Source organism: Muscardinus avellanarius (genome assembly GCF_963383645.1).
Source record: "Muscardinus avellanarius genome assembly, chromosome: 19".
Classification (NCBI taxonomy): domain Eukaryota; kingdom Metazoa; phylum Chordata; class Mammalia; order Rodentia; family Gliridae; genus Muscardinus; species Muscardinus avellanarius.
The window spans coordinates 21,543,871-21,562,383 of NC_137805.1; the positions used below are offsets into that span (position 1 = coordinate 21,543,871).

The window sequence follows — 18,513 nt, forward strand, 5'->3', positions numbered from 1 at the left end:
GGGCGGGGCCGGGCGGGCGGCGGGTAACGGAGGGCGGGGCCCGCCGGGGGCGGGGTTGCCGTTGCGGGGCGGCGCGGCGCAGGCGCGCTGGGCGGCGCTCAGCGGTTTCCCTCCCCCAACGGCGCGCCCGCGGTGGCCGGCGCGGCGTCCTGCTCGGGCCGCGACCCGCCTCGCCGCCCCGCGCCCGCGCCCGCTGTTGCGCCGCGCCGCGCCGCGCCGGCATGTCGGGCCCGGGGCCGCGGGAGCCGCCGCCTGAGGCGGGCGCGGCGGGCGGCGAGGCGGGCCCCGAGGGCGCGGGCGGCGGGGACGCGGCGCTGGGCGAGCCGGGGCTGAGCTTCACGACCACCGACCTGAGCCTGGTGGAGATGACGGAGGTGGAGTACACGCAGCTGCAGCACATCCTCTACTCGCACATGGAGGCGGCCGACGGCGAGCTCGAGGCGCGGCTGGGCTCGGCGCTGCTGGCCGGGCCGGGCGCGGGCGCGGCCGCCGCGCCGCCGGCGTACCCGGTGCTGTGCCCGCCGCTGGCCGCCGACGCGCCCTGCCTGGGCCACGTCGACTTCCAGGAGCTGCGCATGATGCTGCTGGGCGAGGCGGGCGCCGCCGACAAGACGCCGGGCGGCGCGGACGCGGCGCGGGCCAAGGAGGGCGCGGGCGCCGCGGGCCCCGAGGGCGCGCCCGAGCCGCGCAGCAAGCCGGCCGTGCGCGTCCGCCTGGAGGACCGCTTCAACAGCCTGCCCGCCGCGCCGCCGCCCGCCGCCCGCGGCCCCGAGCCCCCCGAGCCGGGCGCGGCGCTCAGCAAGTGCGTGCGGGGGGCCGGCGCGCCCTCGCCCTCGCCCCGCGGCCCCGCCCGCGCCGCTCAGCGCCCGGCCTTTCCCTTTGTCTCGGCAGCTTGGTGACTCTGATTCGACATCCGTCCGAGCTGATGAACGTTCCTCTTCATCAGCAGCAAAACAAATGCACGACGTTGGTGAAGAACAAGACGGCCGCCGCCGCCGCCGCCGCCACCGCGCTGCAGTTCACCTACCCGCTGTTCACCGGCGCCTGCCCCGCGGGCGGGAGTTCCAACCTTGCGCAGACGCAGGTGGGCCCGGGCCTCGCGGAGCTTGTGCTCCGCTCCTGAATGTGTAGGCTTTAGCAGATAGCATTTGGGTTCCAAAGCCGTCTTCCTTTCGTGGAGCTTAGTAGCCCTTTCTTTCCTTGTGGTCCTGGTGATAGAACCCAGAGGTCTCCCACCTCCACGCCAACACCCCCTCGGCCTTTTTATTTTTTGTTTTGAGACACGGTCTCTCGAGGTGGCCGGGAGTCTTGCTGCTACTCGCTGAGTTTGGCCGCAAGCCTGCCATCTTCCCGTCTGTGTCCACCTGCCAAGTACTGGGATCACAAGTGTGGGCCATTATTCTAAGTTTAATAATTTTCTAAACTTGAATACTTCTGTGGTTTGGGGCTATTTACAAATCCTCAGTGAGCTGGGCGCAGTGGCGCGTGCCCTTAATCCCAGTTACTTGGAGAGGCTGAGGCAGGATAGCAAGTTTGAGGCCAGCCTGCCATTTTAACAAGACCCTGTCTCAAGATAGAGTACAAGGGGGATCCGGATTAGTTCAGCGGTAGAGAGCCCCTACTTTCAGTCTGTGATGCCAGAAAATTCCATCTTGAAACATAAGTTCCTCAGCATGCACAGCAATGGGTTTTTGTGTGTGGTACTGGTGATTGAATCCAGGCGCAGTCTACCTCTGAGCTATAACCCCCCCCCCAATCCCACTTTATTTTCATTTGGAATCAGGGTCTTGCTACAAGGCTGATGAGGATCACTACTTACCGGAACTGCCCTTGAACCTGCGATCCTCCTGTCTCGGCCTCCCAAGTACCGAGATGACAAGCATGCACCGCCATGCCCAACCTCCTACGTTCGTTCTTTGAGGCTGTCCTCAAAGCTGAGATTCTCCTGTCCCCGGCCTTCCAAGTGCTGGGATTATGGGCTTGTGCCACTGCTCCCAGCTATCGTGATAGTTTGACGTTGCTTCTGTTCTATGTGCTGTATTTGTGTCTTGCAGAGCGGATTGAGCCACATGTTGATAGAATTCCTGTCCCTTCATTTTTTCCAGAGTTCTAGCAACTCGTGCTCTATACTTGAAGCTGCCAAGCACCAGGATATTGGACTACCTCGAGCATTTTCTTTCTGTTACCAGCAAGAAATTGAATCCACTAAGCAGACTTTAGGTAGCAGAAACAAAGCTTTGCCTGAGCAGGTTTGGATTAAAGTGGGAGGTAAGCGCTAAGGCAGCGGGCTGCAGCCATTGTAGCCTTGGGCAGCGGGGACTGGCTTGTGTAGGGGTGGGCCTCCGCCCACTACCCAGTCATCGCAGATGTGCGTGTGTGTATGGGGGTGTGTGTGTCGTTTACTGGGATTGAACCCAAGCGTGATCTACCCATGAGCTACCCTCAGCCCTATTTTATTATTATTTTTTTTTATTTTGAAATCGTCTTATGAAGTTGCTGACATTGCCTGTGAACCTGCCTGTCTTGGCCTAAGTACTGGTATTGCAGTGTGCACCACCATACCCGGCTTGAGGGATATATATTTAGCTACTACTGCCAGCTAAGGGCTTTCTCTTAATACTGAAATGAAATGACAGCCTCATACACATTTTCAGTTGTCTTTATTACTGAAAGCACTTTATAGCTTATTTTTATTTTGTACTCTAAGGCAGGAGTCTGAAATCTGCTGAAAGCTTTACGAGAGGTGCCTGATAGGCAGGCACTAGCCAGGTGCACCGGCACCATCCTTGTACTTGGGGGGCTAAGACAAAAGGACCACAGGTTTGTGGCCAGCCTCGCAGCTGAACAAGACTCAGCAACCTAGTGAGGCTGTTTCAAAACAGAAGGTAAAATAAGCCTGGATTTGGTGGTGCATACCTGTACTCCCCGTACTCGGGAGCCTGAAACAGGAGGATCACAGGTTTGAGTCTAGTCATTGACCTACTGAGACCCAGTTTCAAAATAAAAATAGAATAAGGCTGGGAGTGTAGCTCGGAGGTGGGATACCCTGGATTCAGTCCCTATTACCACGAAAAAAGAAAAAGAAAAAAAATAGGGCTGGGTGTGTAGCTCAGAGGCGGAATGCCTTTGGGTTTAATCCCCAGCACCACACACACACACACACACCCCAAAGAAGACAGTGTAAAAAACACACAAACACACATGCCGAAAGAAGACAGTGTTGGCAGGGATTGGCTTGGGAAGTAGAGACATTGCTGAAGGCAGACTGTGCAACCTTGAAAGTTAACTCTTAATCTCTTCCTTCTGGGAAGCTCCTCTCCTGTACTCAGCAAGCTAGCACTGCAGCACTGGCTTTCCCAGCTGAGACGGAAGCGGGTGGAGTGCTGCTTTTTCTGCAGTTGGCCGCTGCTTGTCCTCTTGGGGACATTTTATGCACGCCAACATTTGTTCAGATGCTCCTGGCCTCTGTGCTGACTGCGCAGGCTAGGGACAAAAGTAACACCCAAACTTGGTGGCTCCTTTCCAGGTCCCCTTTAAAATGTTATCACCAGTTGCCGGTATTGTGGGCATGCCTGTAATCCCAGTACTTGGGAGGATCACAAGTTTGTGGACAGCCTCAGCAACTTAGGCCTTCAGCAACTTAGACCCTGTTTCAAAATAAAGAACAAAATAGAAGCCGGGCGTGGTGGCGCATGCTTGTAATCCCAGCATTCGGGAGGCTGAGACAGGGGGATCATGGTTCACAGGCAGCCTCAGCTACTTAGGCCCTCTGAAACTCAGTGAGACCCTGTTCCGAAATAAAGAATAAAAACATTGGGCCGGGGGTGTAGCTCGGAGGTAGAATGCCCCTGGGTTCCGCCCCCAGTACTGCACATGTGTGCACATACACACGCAACATTAATCACTGTTCTGAAATGTGTACAAACCCCTCCCCTGGCTCTGTGTGGCGTGTGGACTGCATGTCACCAATCCTGCTGATTAGATCAACTCTTTGATGGGAATCTGACATATTTCTAATAGCATGTGGGATGGCATATGAAAACCATAATGCTACTTACTACTCTGGTGAGAAGAACCACTTCAAGGCACCGGCATACTTAACCTTAAGCCACTTAAGTTTTGTCCTTTTTTTGAGTATTACAGTTAAAATATCAGTCATCGTGTTAGAATAATTGCATATAAAGAAAATCTCAGCCAGGCATGTTGACATATGCCTGTAGTTCCAGTACTTGAGAGGCTGAGTCAAGAGGATTGCAGATTGGGACAGCCTCAGCAATTTAAAGAAACCCTGTTTCAAAATAAGAAATAGGAGTTGGGCACGGTGGCACACACTTGGAATCTCAGCATTTGGGAGGCTGAGACAGGAGGATCCCGGTTCAGGGCCAGCCTCAGCTACTTGGTGAGGCCCTCTGCAACTCAGTGAGACCTGGTTTCAAAATAAAGAATAGCCGGGCGTTGTGGTACACACTTGTAATCCCCGCGCTTGGGAGGCTGAGACCAGAAGATCATGGTTCGCGGACAGCCTCAGCTACTTAGTGAGGCTCTCTGCAACTTAGTGAGACCCTGTTTCAAAATAAAGAATAAAAAATTGGGCAGGGAGTGTAGCTCAGAGGTCAAATGCCTCTGGGTTCCATCCCCAGACCCGCAAAAAAAAAAAAAAAAAAAAAAAGGGCTGGGGGTGTGGCTCAGAGGTAAAATGCCCTAGCTTCCTTCCCCAGTACTGGGGGGGGGGGGGAATAGGGCCAGGAGTGTAGTTTGGAGGTAGAATACCCCTGGGTTCAGCCTCAATACTGCAAAATAAGAAAGGGAGGAAGAAGGAAAGAAAACCTCTTTTGGAGAAAATATTTTTATCTTTCTCAAGGAAGGGGACAGGTTCTTGGTTTCTCCCTATTCCTAGATAACAACACCTGTTGATAAGGGGATTTTACAGGCTCTTATTGGTCATTTAACCCTTGGAAGGAGCATTTACCTTAACGCCAGAGCGTGTCCGGGGTTGGCGTGTGAAGCAGGCCTGGAGCTCGCTGCCAGCGCGCAGGCTCCCTGCCATCACGGCGCCCTCTTCTCTTTTCTTCATATGCAGCCAGTAATGTTTGTATTTTGTTTGAAGATACCAAAATATGTTTTAACATTAATGGAGTTAAGAATGAAAAATTAAAATACGACTTTTTCCTTCTTTTGCAAAGAAGAAGCGCTATGTAAACAAGCAATAAATAAGAGGAATCGGAGTAGGATACGTCAGTTGGACACGAGTGTAGAGCGAAGAGCCCTTGGAGAGATTCAGAATGTGGGCGAAGGCTCCACGGCCGCACAGGGCGCCTGGCAGTCCTCGGAGTCCTCACAGTCCAACCCGGGGGAGCAGAGCCAGAGCGGGCCCCAGGGAGGAAGGTCTCAGCGTAGGGAGAGGCACAACCGGATGGAAAGAGATAGAAGGTAAAGTGTGCGGCCAGCTCAGGCCTAGCAGCGAGCGCCGTGCCGGGGCAGTAGGCGAGAGAGCGTGACCTTGCTCTGCTCGGGTTGGGATCCCCAAGATCGCCCTGGGCTCCGTGATTTGCTGGGCCCATGGCTGTGACTTAGTACGGAGCAAGGATAAAGGGCACAGGTGCAGGGAGACACACAGGGGGCCGGGCGCAGCGCCCTGGCCTGCTCCCGTGGTGCTCACCGGCAATGTGGCAGGCCTTGCCAAGCAGAAAGCTTGTCAGAGACCCCACACCTGAGCGCACCCCACCCGCACAGCCGGATTCCAGCTCCCAAAGGAAAGCAGGTGCGCACAGCCGTGCCGGCGGAGTGCAGGGCTGCCGGCACTCGGCTAATCTCCCTCCGTCCCGGCTGAGGACCGGCCTTGTCAGAAGGTCGTCAGGTGACCTGCACAGTGGGCAACTTTATTCTTCCTTTTCTTTGGTCCTTCTAAGAGCGCCGGGAAAGGAGAAGGCTAAGATTGGATTTTATGTGTGCTCTGCTGCTATGTACAACGAGAGGTCATTTTTCTTTATTACAGGCCTAGCAGTGAGCGCTGCTAGGTTCTACACAGCATCTCCCTAGTAGCTGAGCTTAGCCACTTGAATGCTGCGTACCAGTTTCTGTTTTAGGCTTGGGAAATCAATAGCGCTGAGTGAGATAGCTTCGAAGCTCCAGCATTGAGTATTGAGCCAAGGCAACGTCTTGCTTTTTAAGGCACATATTAAATAAAGCTCGCTAGATACCTTTCTTATTAACAGGCCTGCACACACGCTGAGGGACTTCCTAGAACTGGACTGAGTCCTTTCTACTACCCCCGCATTTATTTAAGAACATTTACAGCCGGCCATGGCAGGCACGCTTGTCATCCCAGCATTCGGGAGGCTGAGACAGGAGGATTGCGGTTCGCAGACAGCCTCAGCTATTTAGTGAGGCCCTCTGCAACTTAGACCCTGTTTCAAAATAAAGAATAAAAAATTGGGCTGGGGGTGTAGCTCGGAGGTAGAATGCCCCTGGGTTCCATTCCTAGACCAGCAAAAAAAAAAGAACATTTATTTGCCTGGTGAAGTAGTACACAACTGGATCCCAGTACTTGAGAGTCAGAAACGGGAGGATTGCAGGTTGAGGTCAGCCTCAGCAACTTAGTAAGGCCATGTTTAAATATAAAAAATAGAGCTGGCGATGTAGCTTGGAGGTAGAATGCCTCTGGGTTCAAGTCCCAGCCCCTCCCCCGCTCCCTGCTCCATGTGGACAGTTCCTCGCCCCGCCTTTCCTAGCTTGGCAGCCTTGCGCAGGTTTTCTCCTTTGGAGCGTCTCACCTCCAGTGGGGTACATCTGTCCCAGAGTGGAGAGCAGAGTTAATGAGCTGATATGTGGAGTGTCTGCCCACACCTGGAAGCCAGGGCAGCTGCCAGCTGGCGGAGCCCCGACCGCCACTCTAGTGGACAGGTGTGAGGGTACAGAAGGAGGGTCTGGCAGTAAGACTCAAGTGGCAATTTAAATTCTCAAAGGCCACGTCCTAGGATATTAGCAGAATGGTAGCCTGCGAGCCTCTGCATGCCAGGGACCCCGGATGCCGGGCCCGAGTACCTGCTTCAGCATCTGGCACGGCGGGGGGGGGGGGTCACCTGCCCAAAGCACGCCCAGGATTTTGCTTCTAGCGTCAGGGCTGGGAGCCGTCCCTTGTTAGAGACTTGGACCTGGTGGTGAGAAGTAGATAGGGAGCACTGGCTGCAGGGCCTGGGGCCTCCCAACAGCGCTGCTCTAGAGGGAGCACTGCAGCAAAGGCTCCCTGGGGCCGGCTGGCCTGGACACTCAGGCCAGCGCCCAGAGCACCGATGCCTCTGGCGAGGCCTGTGCCTCCGCTGCCCCGTGTGACTGCTCGGTTTTGACTGCAGGCGCAGAATCCGCATTTGCTGTGACGAGCTGAACCTTTTAGTTCCGTTCTGCAACGCAGAGACTGATAAGGCGACAACCCTTCAGTGGACCACAGCGTTCCTGAAGTATATTCAGGAACGTCACGGGGATTCCCTTAAAAAGGTTAGTATTGAGTAGGCCAGGTCGATTTTAGAATTTTTTTTAGGTTTACTTACTCAATTTATCCTTTTTTTCAAGGATAACTCAGGCTGCCCTTTGTACCCTGGAGTCTAATGTCAAGTACTAAGTCCAGTATGAACAATCTCTGCTCTTTAATGATGTCACTTGGCATTTATTAAGTAATGATCACACCTAGGTTTGTTATGAGGTGACAGTATTTTAATGACTCAATTGTCAGATAGGAAATGGAGCGCCTGCTTGCTCCGGTGTTCTGTGTAGTCTGAGAGCTCAGAGGATGTGTCTGCCCTCAGAAGACGTTAAGGGTGGAAGCAAGAAGAGCCGCTGATGCCGGGCGTGGTGGCGCACGCTTGTAATCCCCGCGCTTGGGAGGGTGAGACAGGAGGATCGTACATGTTCGAAGCCAGCGTCAACTACTTAGTGAGGCTCTCAGCAACTCAGTGAGACCCTGTTTCCAAATAAAATATAAAATAGGTCTAGGAGTATAGCCTGGAGATAGAAAGCCTCTGGGTTCCACCCCTAAAAAAAAAAGAAAAGAAAAAGAAAAAAAGAAGAGCCGCTGAGTCTCTTCGGGATGGTGTGGTTTGTGAGACCAGGAGTGCCTGGTTGGAGGAGTTCAGTTGGCCCGGGGCAGAGGGAGGAGGGCGGTGCTCATGGTAGAGTCCAGCTGCACTGGCGGTGGGGGCTCGTGCCTGGAACTGGTCTCAGAACTCTGGCAGTCAGGGCCAGCAGCTCTTTGTCCTTCTGGGCGTGATCCTTAGTGAAATACATCAACCCGAGAGCCCTCATTTGTGTCTTCCCAAGCTGCTGGGTGTCGCTGCTTTGACCCCAGCGGAAGTCGCCTAGAGACGGCTCAGGTGGGTGCCGCAAACCCAGAACCTTTGTAAGCGTCGCGCCCAGAGGCCTCCCGAGCGGGTGCTTGAGCTGCCTGGGGCCTGCAGAGCGCGCCCTTGTCCCTTCCCGCGCCCACGCGACATTTACCTCTGGCTCACAGGTGTTGTGAGGGCTTGACTTTCACTAGAGATTTAATTGGATTTTAAACCAATACTATGTCAACTTTCTTCTAATTGGACCATTTGTGGTTATTTATAAAATAGATGTTCTTTAAAATTGTTAGTGGTAAACTGTTCATTTGTTTTAATAAAATAAAGCTTTAATATTTTTTAAAATGACTTAATGTGGCTCCGTGTACCTATTCGTAATCAACTATTGATGTAATGCAAATACATTGAAGGTATTTGTAATTTTTGAAATAAGATGTTTATGTATACTCAGATTAAATAGATTAAAATTTTATGGGAATTATATTTGTATATTATGTTTTGAAATTTAATTGCTTTGAACTTGTCAGATTGTCAGACTCAGAACGGGAAGGAAATGAAGCAGTCGAGGGGCTGGAGCGCCACTGCCCAGAGCACTGGGCCGGGCCAGTTCCATGGCAACTTTCACCTTTTTTTTTGTTATGGTACCCGGGATCGAACCCAGGGGCATACCTCTGAGCTCCACCCCAGCCCTATTTTATTTTGACACGGGGCCTCACTAAGTTGTGGAGGCCGCCAAGTTTCTGAGGCTGGCCGCAAACCTTCCATCCTCCCTCGCCGCCCCACATCCCCAGCCGGCCTGTGCTCTCCTGACTTTCTTACTTGCATACAGATCTTTGTTCTTCCTTTTTTTTTTTTTTGTGGCCCTGGAATCTTAACCCCAAGACAAGCACTCTACCACTGACCTCATCCCAAACCCCATGTTGTCCCTTTTTGTTGTGCTGGGGCTGGAACCCAGGGGCATCGTGCCTCTCAGCTGCACCCCAGCCCTATTTTACTTTTATTTTGGAGCAGGGTCTCGCTAGGTTGCTAAGAGTCTCATTACTTGCTGAGGTGGTCCTCAAAACCACAATCCTCAAGCCGGGCGCGGTGGGCACGCTGGTCATCCCAGCATTCGGGAGGCTGAGACCGGAGGATCGCGGTTCGCGGACAGCCTCAGCTACTTAGTGAGACTCTCTGCAACTCAGACCTGGTTTCAAAATAAAGAATAAAAAATAGGGCAGGGGCTGTAGTTCGGAGGTTGAATGCCCCTGAGTTCCATCCCCAGACCCACAAAAAACAAAAACAAACATGATCCTCCAGTCTCAGTCTCCCAAGTACTGGGATCATAGGTGTGCACCACCACGCCCGGCTGGCACTATTTTTAATATCTAAACAGGGTCTCACTAAGTTGCTGAGGACCTTGCGGGTTACTGAGATTGGCTCTGAACGTGTGATCCTGTTTCAGTCTCCCAGGTACTAGGATTACAGGCATGTGCCATCGTACCTGGCTAAAATCTGTCCTAGCATAAGCATGCACCTGCTCCAGGTGCTGGAGATAGCGCACACCATAGTGCTGACCTGTCAGGAGGAAAGGGCACACACAGCGAGCAGTCCCGGGGCTTGCCATGGGTGAGAGCCCCGCCGTGGCCGGCATGCCTGCCCAGGCTTCTTTGGCTTGGTGCTCAGGAGAGTACGGAGAAGGAGTGGGACACTGGACTGGGGAGCCTGGTTCCACAGGGGTCTGAGCGGGGCATCGTGTGCCCTGGGTGGAGGAGAGCGAGGCCTGCAGCCAGCCGCGGGATTGGGCCACGAGGCAGGCCCGCCAGGGTGCGGTGGGCCTGTGTTCTTCTGAGAGGTTTTAGTGTGCGGGGGACATGAAGGACCAGCCTTGCAGCGGTGCCCCTGCTGTGGGGTGGGCTAGAGTGGGCGGGGGAGCTGGAGCCTCGGACAGACTGGGCCTTGGGGGTGGCCCACCTGTTTGCGGTGCCAGGTGTGGGGGACAGCTTGAGGGCTTGGCGGCGGCAGGGCAGGCCTGAAGCCACAGGGCGGGTGGGGTGGAGGCAGTGCTCTGGCCTGGACAGGCTGCATTCCCCCGGCCTGGGAGGCCCCGGAGCCAATGTCCAATGGCGTTGCTGAGTGTGGGACGCAGATAGATGACGCCCTTTGTATTAGTGTTCCTTGTGGGGTTTTTGTTTAGGGTACTGGGGGTTTAACCCAGGCATGTTCTGCCTCTGAGCTACACCTCTTTTGTTTTTATTTTGCAAAAGGATCTCGATAAGTTGCTGAGGCTGGCCTCAAACCTCTGATCCTTCTGTCTCAACCTCCCAAGTACTGAGATTAAGGTGTGTGCCACAGCAGGCTCATATTAGTGTCCTAAGAAGCTTATGTAGTGTAACAAATACCTTTACACCCATCACGTACTTTCAACAGTTAACTGACATGTTTACTGGGTGCACCCATGTTTCAGAGACAGTTAGACACAGGAACCTGTATCTTGAACTACTTGTGGGCGTGCCTCTGCGAGCCGGACCCCAGCTCCCCGATCGGCTGCGTCTCCCATAAGGCAGATGCCGCCAGCCGCATGGGCTCTGCAGCTCAGCCCCCATTCAGAAGGACGCCAGCGTTCTCAGAACGATCTTCGTAGCTGTGTTACTGTTCCTATTCCCCGTCCACATTTTCTAGTTTTTAACTACAGTTCCCCCTCCTCTGGGAACCAGATTATTTACATTGAGGGGTTTTGTTTGTTTGCTCTGTGTGTGTGTGTGTGTGTGTGTGTGTAGAACTGGGGATGGAAGGTAAAATACCTCTGATCTGTACCCCCAGTCTTATTTTTTTTATTTTTGAAACAGGCTCTCACTAAGTTGTGGAGGGCCTAAGTTGCTAAGGCTGGCTGTGAACCTGTGACCCTTCTGTCTCAGCCTCCCATGTACTTGGGATTACAGGTGCATGCCACCACACCTGGCTACAGTTTGCTTCTTATTATTTAAAAACCTTTCATCATTTCATCCCAGGGCCGTGGCACATGCCTGTAATACCAGAAGTTGGGTGTCTGAGATAGGAGGATCACAGGTTTGAGGCTAGTGTGTGGTAACTTGACAAGACCCTATTTCAAAACAAGAAATAAAAAGAATTGAGGGCGTAATTCCAGTGGTTTTAAACTCTAGAACCAGTTGAGAGGAAAAACCTTTATGTAATTTTTTTTTTTGATATCTTGAGTTAGAAGTTTACTTCATTTTTTTTCAATCTTGCTTTTTTTTTTTTGTGGTGCTGAGGATTGAACCAAGAGGCATTCTACCTTCAAGCTACAACCCCAGTCTGATTCTGTTTCTCTTCTGGAGACAGTCTCATATCTAGTTTATGGGAGTCTATTCGCTGAGGCTGTCCTTGGACCTGCGATTCTCCTGCCGCAGCCTTCAAGTACAGGGATTAAATAATACGGGCATGCCCCATGCCCGGCTCAGGCCTGCTTTCTAATCAGTGCATTTAAAACAAAATCTTGTCTTAGTGCTCTTTTGAAAATATCCTTCAAGTCGGGTGTGGTGGCGCACGCTTGTCATCCCAGCATTGGGGAGGCTGAGACCTGGAGGATCGCGGTTCGCGGACAGCCTCAGCTACGTAGTGAGGCCCTCTGCAACTCAGTGAGACCCTGTTTCAAAATAAAGAATAAAAAACAGGGCAGGGGGTGTAGCTCGGAGGTCAAATGCCTCTGGGTTCCATCCCCAGACCCGCAAAAAAAAAAAAAAAAAAAAAAGAAAATACCCTTGACGTTGGGATACAATGCTCTCATTGTCTTTGAGTAGTTTTGTGTGTTTACTTCTTTAATACATGAATTCTCTGGAAGCAGATTTTTAATTTACGCTATGTAGGATTTTTTCCAGTACTGGGCACTGAATCCAGGGCCTCCCATGTACTGGGCAGGGGCTCTGCTGCTGAACTACAAAAGCAAAAATTGCCAAGTGAGATTGCATTAAGCTAAAACACTTCTGCGCAGCAAAGGAAATAATCAAGAGTAAAGGGATGAAATGAGAGGAAATACTTGCCAGCGATTCACCTGAATATCCGTAACATATGAGGAACGGAAAGCGAAAGGAACGACCCGGCTGGATGAAAACATGGGCAGATGACCTAAGTAGACATTTTCGAAAGGGGAAACACAGACGCTCAGCAGTACAGGAGAGCGTGCTCGGTGATGCTGGCTGTCACGAGACGCACGTCCAAGGCACAGCCCGAGGGCTTGGGTCGCAGCCGTGCGCCACCCACCCAGCTTGAAACAAGGCCTCGCAGTTGTGAGGCTGGCCGCAGACCTGTGATCCATCTCAGCCTGCCGAGTACTGGGACGACAGGCGTGCACCACCTTGCTCAGCATATTTTTTTTTTTTTTTTTACTATTTTAAAGCATAGCATTCTACGTAGGCAAATTTAGGTTTATATGTTCTTGTGGGGGGTACTGGGGATTCATCCCAGAGGCATTCTACCTCTGAGCTACATCCTCAGCCCTATTTTAGTTCTTATTTCGAAAAGAGGTCACACTAGATTGCTGAGGGCCTCACTAAATGGCTGAGGGTGGCATCAAAGCTGCGATCCTCCTATCTCAGCCTCCCAAGTACTGGGAACACAGGTGTGTGCCACCTTGCTAGCTAGGTTATGCTTTATATTGTGGTAAAATACTTATAATGAAGGTTTCCACTTGAACTGTTAGCACACAGTCCCGCGGTATTAAGTACATTCACAATACCGTGTAAGTGTCACCACTAGCTCTTCCCAAATCTTTTTCATCAAGCCAGACAAAGACGCTGGCCTCGTTGAGCCCTAACTCTGCAGCCCCTCCTCTCTGCCTCTGGAGTCTTGGCTCCTCTCCCTGGAGGCTCCTGGTGGGATCTGCGGTGCGTCTCATGGCTAGTTTACTGCGCATCGTGTCCTCGAGGGCCGCCCACGTGGCACAGGTCGGAGCTTCGCGTGCTGTGGACGAATAAAACACTTTGTCCACGTCTGTTGATGCACCTTGGGCCACCATGGATAGTGTTGCTCCGAATGTTCACAGACCAGTGTCAGTTTGGGCCTGTTTTTTAGTGTTTGGGGTTATACTTCAGGTGGAATTGCTGGGTCACATGGTAATTGGCTTTTTGAGAAACTGCCATTTCGCTGTCTGTAATGGCTGCCCCTTTTCACTCCCCACCAAGGACACACCAGGGTCCCAGTTTCTACACATCTTAGCCTCCGCTTCTTCACAGCAGCCAGACTGCTGGGTGTGGAGCCATACCTCGTGGTTTTGGTGTGCATTTGCCTGACGCCCGGTGCACGACGTTGAGCCTCTTACTGAACTTACTGGCATCATATCCATCCCTGAGGACATGTCCATCAAGTCGTTGGTCCATCGTCAGCTGCGTTCTTGTTGCTGAGTCCTGCCGAGTTCACTTTTAACGGAAGGCTGGGAGGAGATGTGCAGGCACCTGCCCCTCACTTAGCTTCGGAACCATCCGCAGTAGTGCTAGTGCCCTGCAGTCACACGTCAGGCAACATTCAGCCAAATGGAAATGGTCCGCCATCTCCAGATCTCACCTCCGCTCAGAAGTGCTCTGTTTAATTCATATGCATTGTTTGTACATGGTATGTAGTCTAGCGTGATACTCGACACAGGCACACAGTGCAAGCTAACCAAATCCAGCCTCCCTCCCAGTCTCCCTTCAGATCAGCGCTGCCAGCTTCCACAGGTCAGAGCAACACTTAACACCGCGTCCTCCCCAGTACTGCAAAAAGGAAACTAGGGGGAGGGGTGTGGCTTGGAGGTAGAACGCCCCTGGGTTCAAACCCCAGGACCACAAAATTAAAAAAGAACTAGGTGTGGTGTACATGTGCCTATAATCCCAGCGAATCAGGAGGCTGATGTAGGAGGATCACAAGTTTGAGGCCAGGCTGCACAATTTAGCAAGACCTTGTCTCAAAAGGGGGTGGAGTTACACCTCAGTGGTAGAGCACTTGTCTACCACGCACAAGGAAGGACCTGGCTTTGATCCCCAAAGCTGACCCCCAAAATCCAAATTGCTCAAAGGTGGGGAGAATAGAAGTGAGCGCCTCGTCCCTGGCTCAGCACCTGGCGTGCTGCTTGCGCCTTCTCCTCCCTCAGCCTCGCTCTCAGCTGTTACTGACAGCTCACTCAGAGATGACAAGAAGCAAAGGCTGTGTCAGAGCTCACGTCGTCATTCGAGTGTGGTCCTTCCCGATGCCCGCCCTCTGCTTTCTCCCCGAAGCTCACCCACACCTTACAGTTGGCGCTTTGAGTTGCGACCCAAATATTGCTTTTGTTGACAGCAGTGTGTGGGGGGGGATGCTGGGGGTTGAACCCAAAGGCACTTCACCACAGAGCTACATCCCCAGCCCTTTTTATTGAATCGTATTAGGGATTGAACCCAGGGCACTTAGCTATATCCCCAGTTTTTGTTTGTTTTGTTTTGATTTGCAGAACTAGGGATTGAACCCAGAGGCATTCTACCTCTGAGCTATACTCCTGGCCCTATATTTTTATTCTTTATTTTGAAACAGGGTCTCACTGAGTTGTAGAGGGCCTCACAAGTAGCTGAGGCTGGCCGCGAACCTGCAATTCTCCTGTCTCAGCCTCCCAAGTACGGGGATTACACCCGGCTCTTGTTGTTGGTTTTGTGGTCCTGGGGATGGAACCCAGGGGCCTCTACCTCCGGGCTATGCCCCTGACCTATTTTATATTTTATTTCGAAACAGGGTCTGAGTTGCTGAGAGCCTCACAGAGTAGCTGCAGCTGGCTTTGAACCTGTGCAGTCCTCCTATCTCAGCCTCCCAAGTACTGGGATAACAAGCGTGCGCCACCAGCCCGGCTCTTGTTTTGAAGTAGGTTCCCCTCAAGTTGCTGAGGTTGGCCTTGAGCTTTTCTCTTGTGGTATTGGGGATTTAACCCAGGGGGGCATTCCATCTCTGAGCTACATCCCCAGCCGTTTTTTTGTTTTAAAACAGGGTTTCATGAAATTGCTGAGGCTGGCCGTGAACCTGCGATCCTCCTGTCTCAGCCTTCCAGCTACTGGGATCTGGCCTTGGACTTCCCGTCTCCCTGCCCTGGCTTCCTCAGTTGCTGGGTTACAGGTGTGCAGCGCTGTACTTGGCAGGTTTTTGTGTATGTGTTGTTGGGGATTGAACCCAGGGCATTCTATCTCCAAGTGACACTCTAGCTTTTTTTTTTTTTTTTAAGAGTCTCACTGAGTTGCTGAGGGCCTCACTAAATTGCTGAGGCTCTTCTCAAACCTGTGATCCTCCTTTCTCAGCCTCCCAGCTGCTGGGATTACAGGCATGCGCCACCATGCCCGGCTGCAAATACCTTTTAACCTATCACAGTTCTTTTTTTCCTTGCCATTTTATTATTTTTTGTGGGTCTGGGGATGGAACCCAGGGGCATTCAATCTCCGAGCTACACCCCCTGCCCTGTTTTTTATTCTTTATTTTGAAACAGGCTCTGAGTTGTGGAGGGCCTCACTAAGTAGCTGAAGCTGTCAGCGAACTGCAGTCCTCCCGTCTTAGCCTCCCAAATGCTGGGGTTACAAGCGTGCGCCACCACGCCCGGCTCCTTGCCATTTTATGTACTGAAGAAATATATTTTTATGTGGTACTGAGGATGGAACCCAGGGACATTCTACCTCTGAACTACACCCCCAGCCCTGCTTTTTATTTTGAAACAGGATCTCACCAAGTTGCAAGGGACCTAAGGAGCGGAGGTCCTCCGCGAACCGTGATCCTCCTGTTCTCAGCCTCCGGAATGCTGGGATTGCAAGCGTGCCCACCTCGCCTGGCATAAAATGACTGATCCTGTAGAATTTTCTACTTTGCATCTTTGTGTGTGTGTGTGTGTGGCACTGGGGGTGGAACCCAGAGGCTTTCTACCTCCGGGCTATACTCCCAGACCTATTTTATATTTTATTTGGAAACAGGGTCTCACTAAGTTGCTGAGAGCCTCACTAAGTAGCTGAGGCTGGCTTCGAACCTGTACGATCCTCGTTTCAGCCTCCCAAGAGTGGGGATTACAAGCGTGTGCCACCACGCCCGGCTCTACTTTGCATCTTGTTGATGGTGGTGAGGTGGTGATAAGCGTTTCTTCCCCATGTCCCTTACCCACATAGGCTGGGTGTGGTCCAGGAAGCAGCCGTGACATCTGTCACCGTGGCTGTTTATGAGGCTGAGACTGCCCCGTGTACGCAGGGTGGTCAGCCTTTTGGGGTACTGGGAATTGAATTCAGGGGCATTGTACCTCTGAGCTACATCCCCGGCCCTATTTTTTATTCTTTATTTTAAAATAGGGTCTTACTAAGTTGTGGAGGGCTTAAATAGCTGAGGCTGGCCACGAAACTGAAGGCTTTTAAAAAGCAGAGAGCCGGCGTGGTGGCTCACACTTGTAATCCCAGTACTTAACTAATGTAATCTCAGTACTTGGGAGGCTGAGACTGGAGGATCTCAGGTTCAAGGACAGCCTCTGCAAGTAGTGAGAATCATCGACCTAGCCAGACCCTATTTCCAAATAAATTTAAAAAATAGGGCTGGTGGTATAGCTCAGAGATAGAATTCTCCTGGATTACATCCGTAATACCACACACACACACATACACACACACACGCGCACACGGGTGGGTGTCCTGAGAAGGCCCCACGGCTGGCACGGAGGGAGCAGCTCAGTCTTACCCTGAACAGAACCATCCAGAGACCCCACTTAACACCAGCCCAGCCGCAGGACACTCGCTGTGGGTAGGGTGGGTACAGAGGCCACCTGCCTGCACGCTTCAGGAGGATTAAAATGCTACATTTTATGTTGATGTAACTTTGACCTCAAGAGAATATGGCTGTTTTTACAGAGTGGTCAGGCATACTGAGTATTGGAAAAGCTAAAGGGAAATACCTGTGTGGTATGACTGCTGGGGGACGTGTTGGGGGCGTTTAGCACTAGGTTTGTGAGTGATGTTTTAAAGCCGCGTGTTTTGTAGTTTACGTCGCTCTGCTTTCGACCCGACCTCTTGTGCTTGTGAAGGTAGTGTCAGCAGCCTCGCATTCAGCACATTAATGATCACCTCTTGACCTTAGGAATTTGAGAGCGTGTTTTGCGGTAAAACTGGCAGAAGGCTGAAGCTGACCCGACCGGACTCGCTGGCGGCCTGCCCCGCGCAGGGGAGCCTGCAGAGCAGCCCCGCGGTGGAGATCAAGTGACTGGACTGGGGCCGGGAGTCCAGCCGCTCCTGCCCGCACCCTGTGCCCTGCGCGCCGCCCAGAGCTCCGCCCGATGTCCGACTCAGAGGAGAGGCCCACGCTGATGGGGCTCGGTGGGGGCTCTGGAAACACGTGCGCAAAAGTATTTATCTAGAACAAAATGCTCATCCATTAATGCCTCCTGGCCCTTTGGGGAGGAAGGCATCCTGATAATTAGTCATTGTCAGTTATCTATTCCATCATGTTTTCTTAACATGATAACTTGAAAAATTAACATCCTTTGTAATTTCTTTAAATGGTACATTGCTTTTTACTTATTTACATTTTAATACGCCCCATTAGTGATTGGAAGAAGGTAAATTGTTCTTAACTAGTCGTTTGGAAATTTCATTGTATTTGTTGTACCTCCCCCCCCCCTGTAATTATTTCCAGTCTCATGTACTCTGTAGCAAAATGCAGTACTATTTTTAAACATTTTGCTAAAATTTTTTCCAGAGACTTTCTTTGAAGCTATTTTTTCCCCATAAACATAAACTATTTTCTCAGTAGAATGCTTAAATGCCCACATTCTCATATTGCCGGTTATCATTTGCCTGCAATAAACCGTGTGTTGAACAGAGTTTTCCAGTGAGTGGCTTTATTTATTACAGCAGATGATCCACTAGACTGGTCAGTGCAGTCACCTGCAACAAACACTGTCATGGAGATGGAGCTTGCACACAGAAAGAAGGGAAAGCCAGCTAGATTTCTGTGTAAGGAACAGGAACATTAAATCCTTTATTTTGTTAAGTCGTGGCCAGTCACTACAATGACTTCATTGGACTTGTGTCCTAGTCTTACACAGACGCTTTGTAAACAAGGTGCCGAGTGTTTTACTCTCGTGGAATTGTACAAAACCCTTTATATACCACCCGCAGCCTCCAGGTGCTGGGCTCACAGTCCGCGCCGCAGGGCCTGCGACTGAGGTATGGTGTCACAGGTGAGCGGG

At 51.9% G+C, this 18,513-nt stretch overlaps 1 protein-coding gene across 4 annotated transcripts; it reads left to right on the forward strand.

Moving 5' to 3' along the window:
* Positions 1-221: 221 nt before the first annotated feature.
* TCFL5 (transcription factor like 5) lies at positions 222-17,525 on the forward strand (the record flags this gene model as incomplete). 4 transcript variants are annotated; one of them, XM_080716088.1, is made up of 6 exons in its annotated part: positions 222-802; positions 892-1,084; positions 2,106-2,268; positions 5,184-5,430; positions 7,353-7,494; positions 17,403-17,525. In XM_080716088.1, the coding sequence occupies 6 exons, from the start codon at positions 222-224 to the stop codon at positions 17,523-17,525; spliced, it is 1,449 nt and encodes a 482-aa protein (XP_080572214.1). The 4 variants fall into 4 exon arrangements, with proteins under 4 accessions (XP_080572214.1, XP_080572215.1, XP_080572216.1 ...); XM_080716089.1 differs by having other exon boundaries at positions 5,187-5,430; XM_080716090.1 differs by lacking the exon at positions 7,353-7,494 and having other exon boundaries at positions 17,403-17,445.
* Positions 17,526-18,513: the final 988 nt, after the last annotated feature.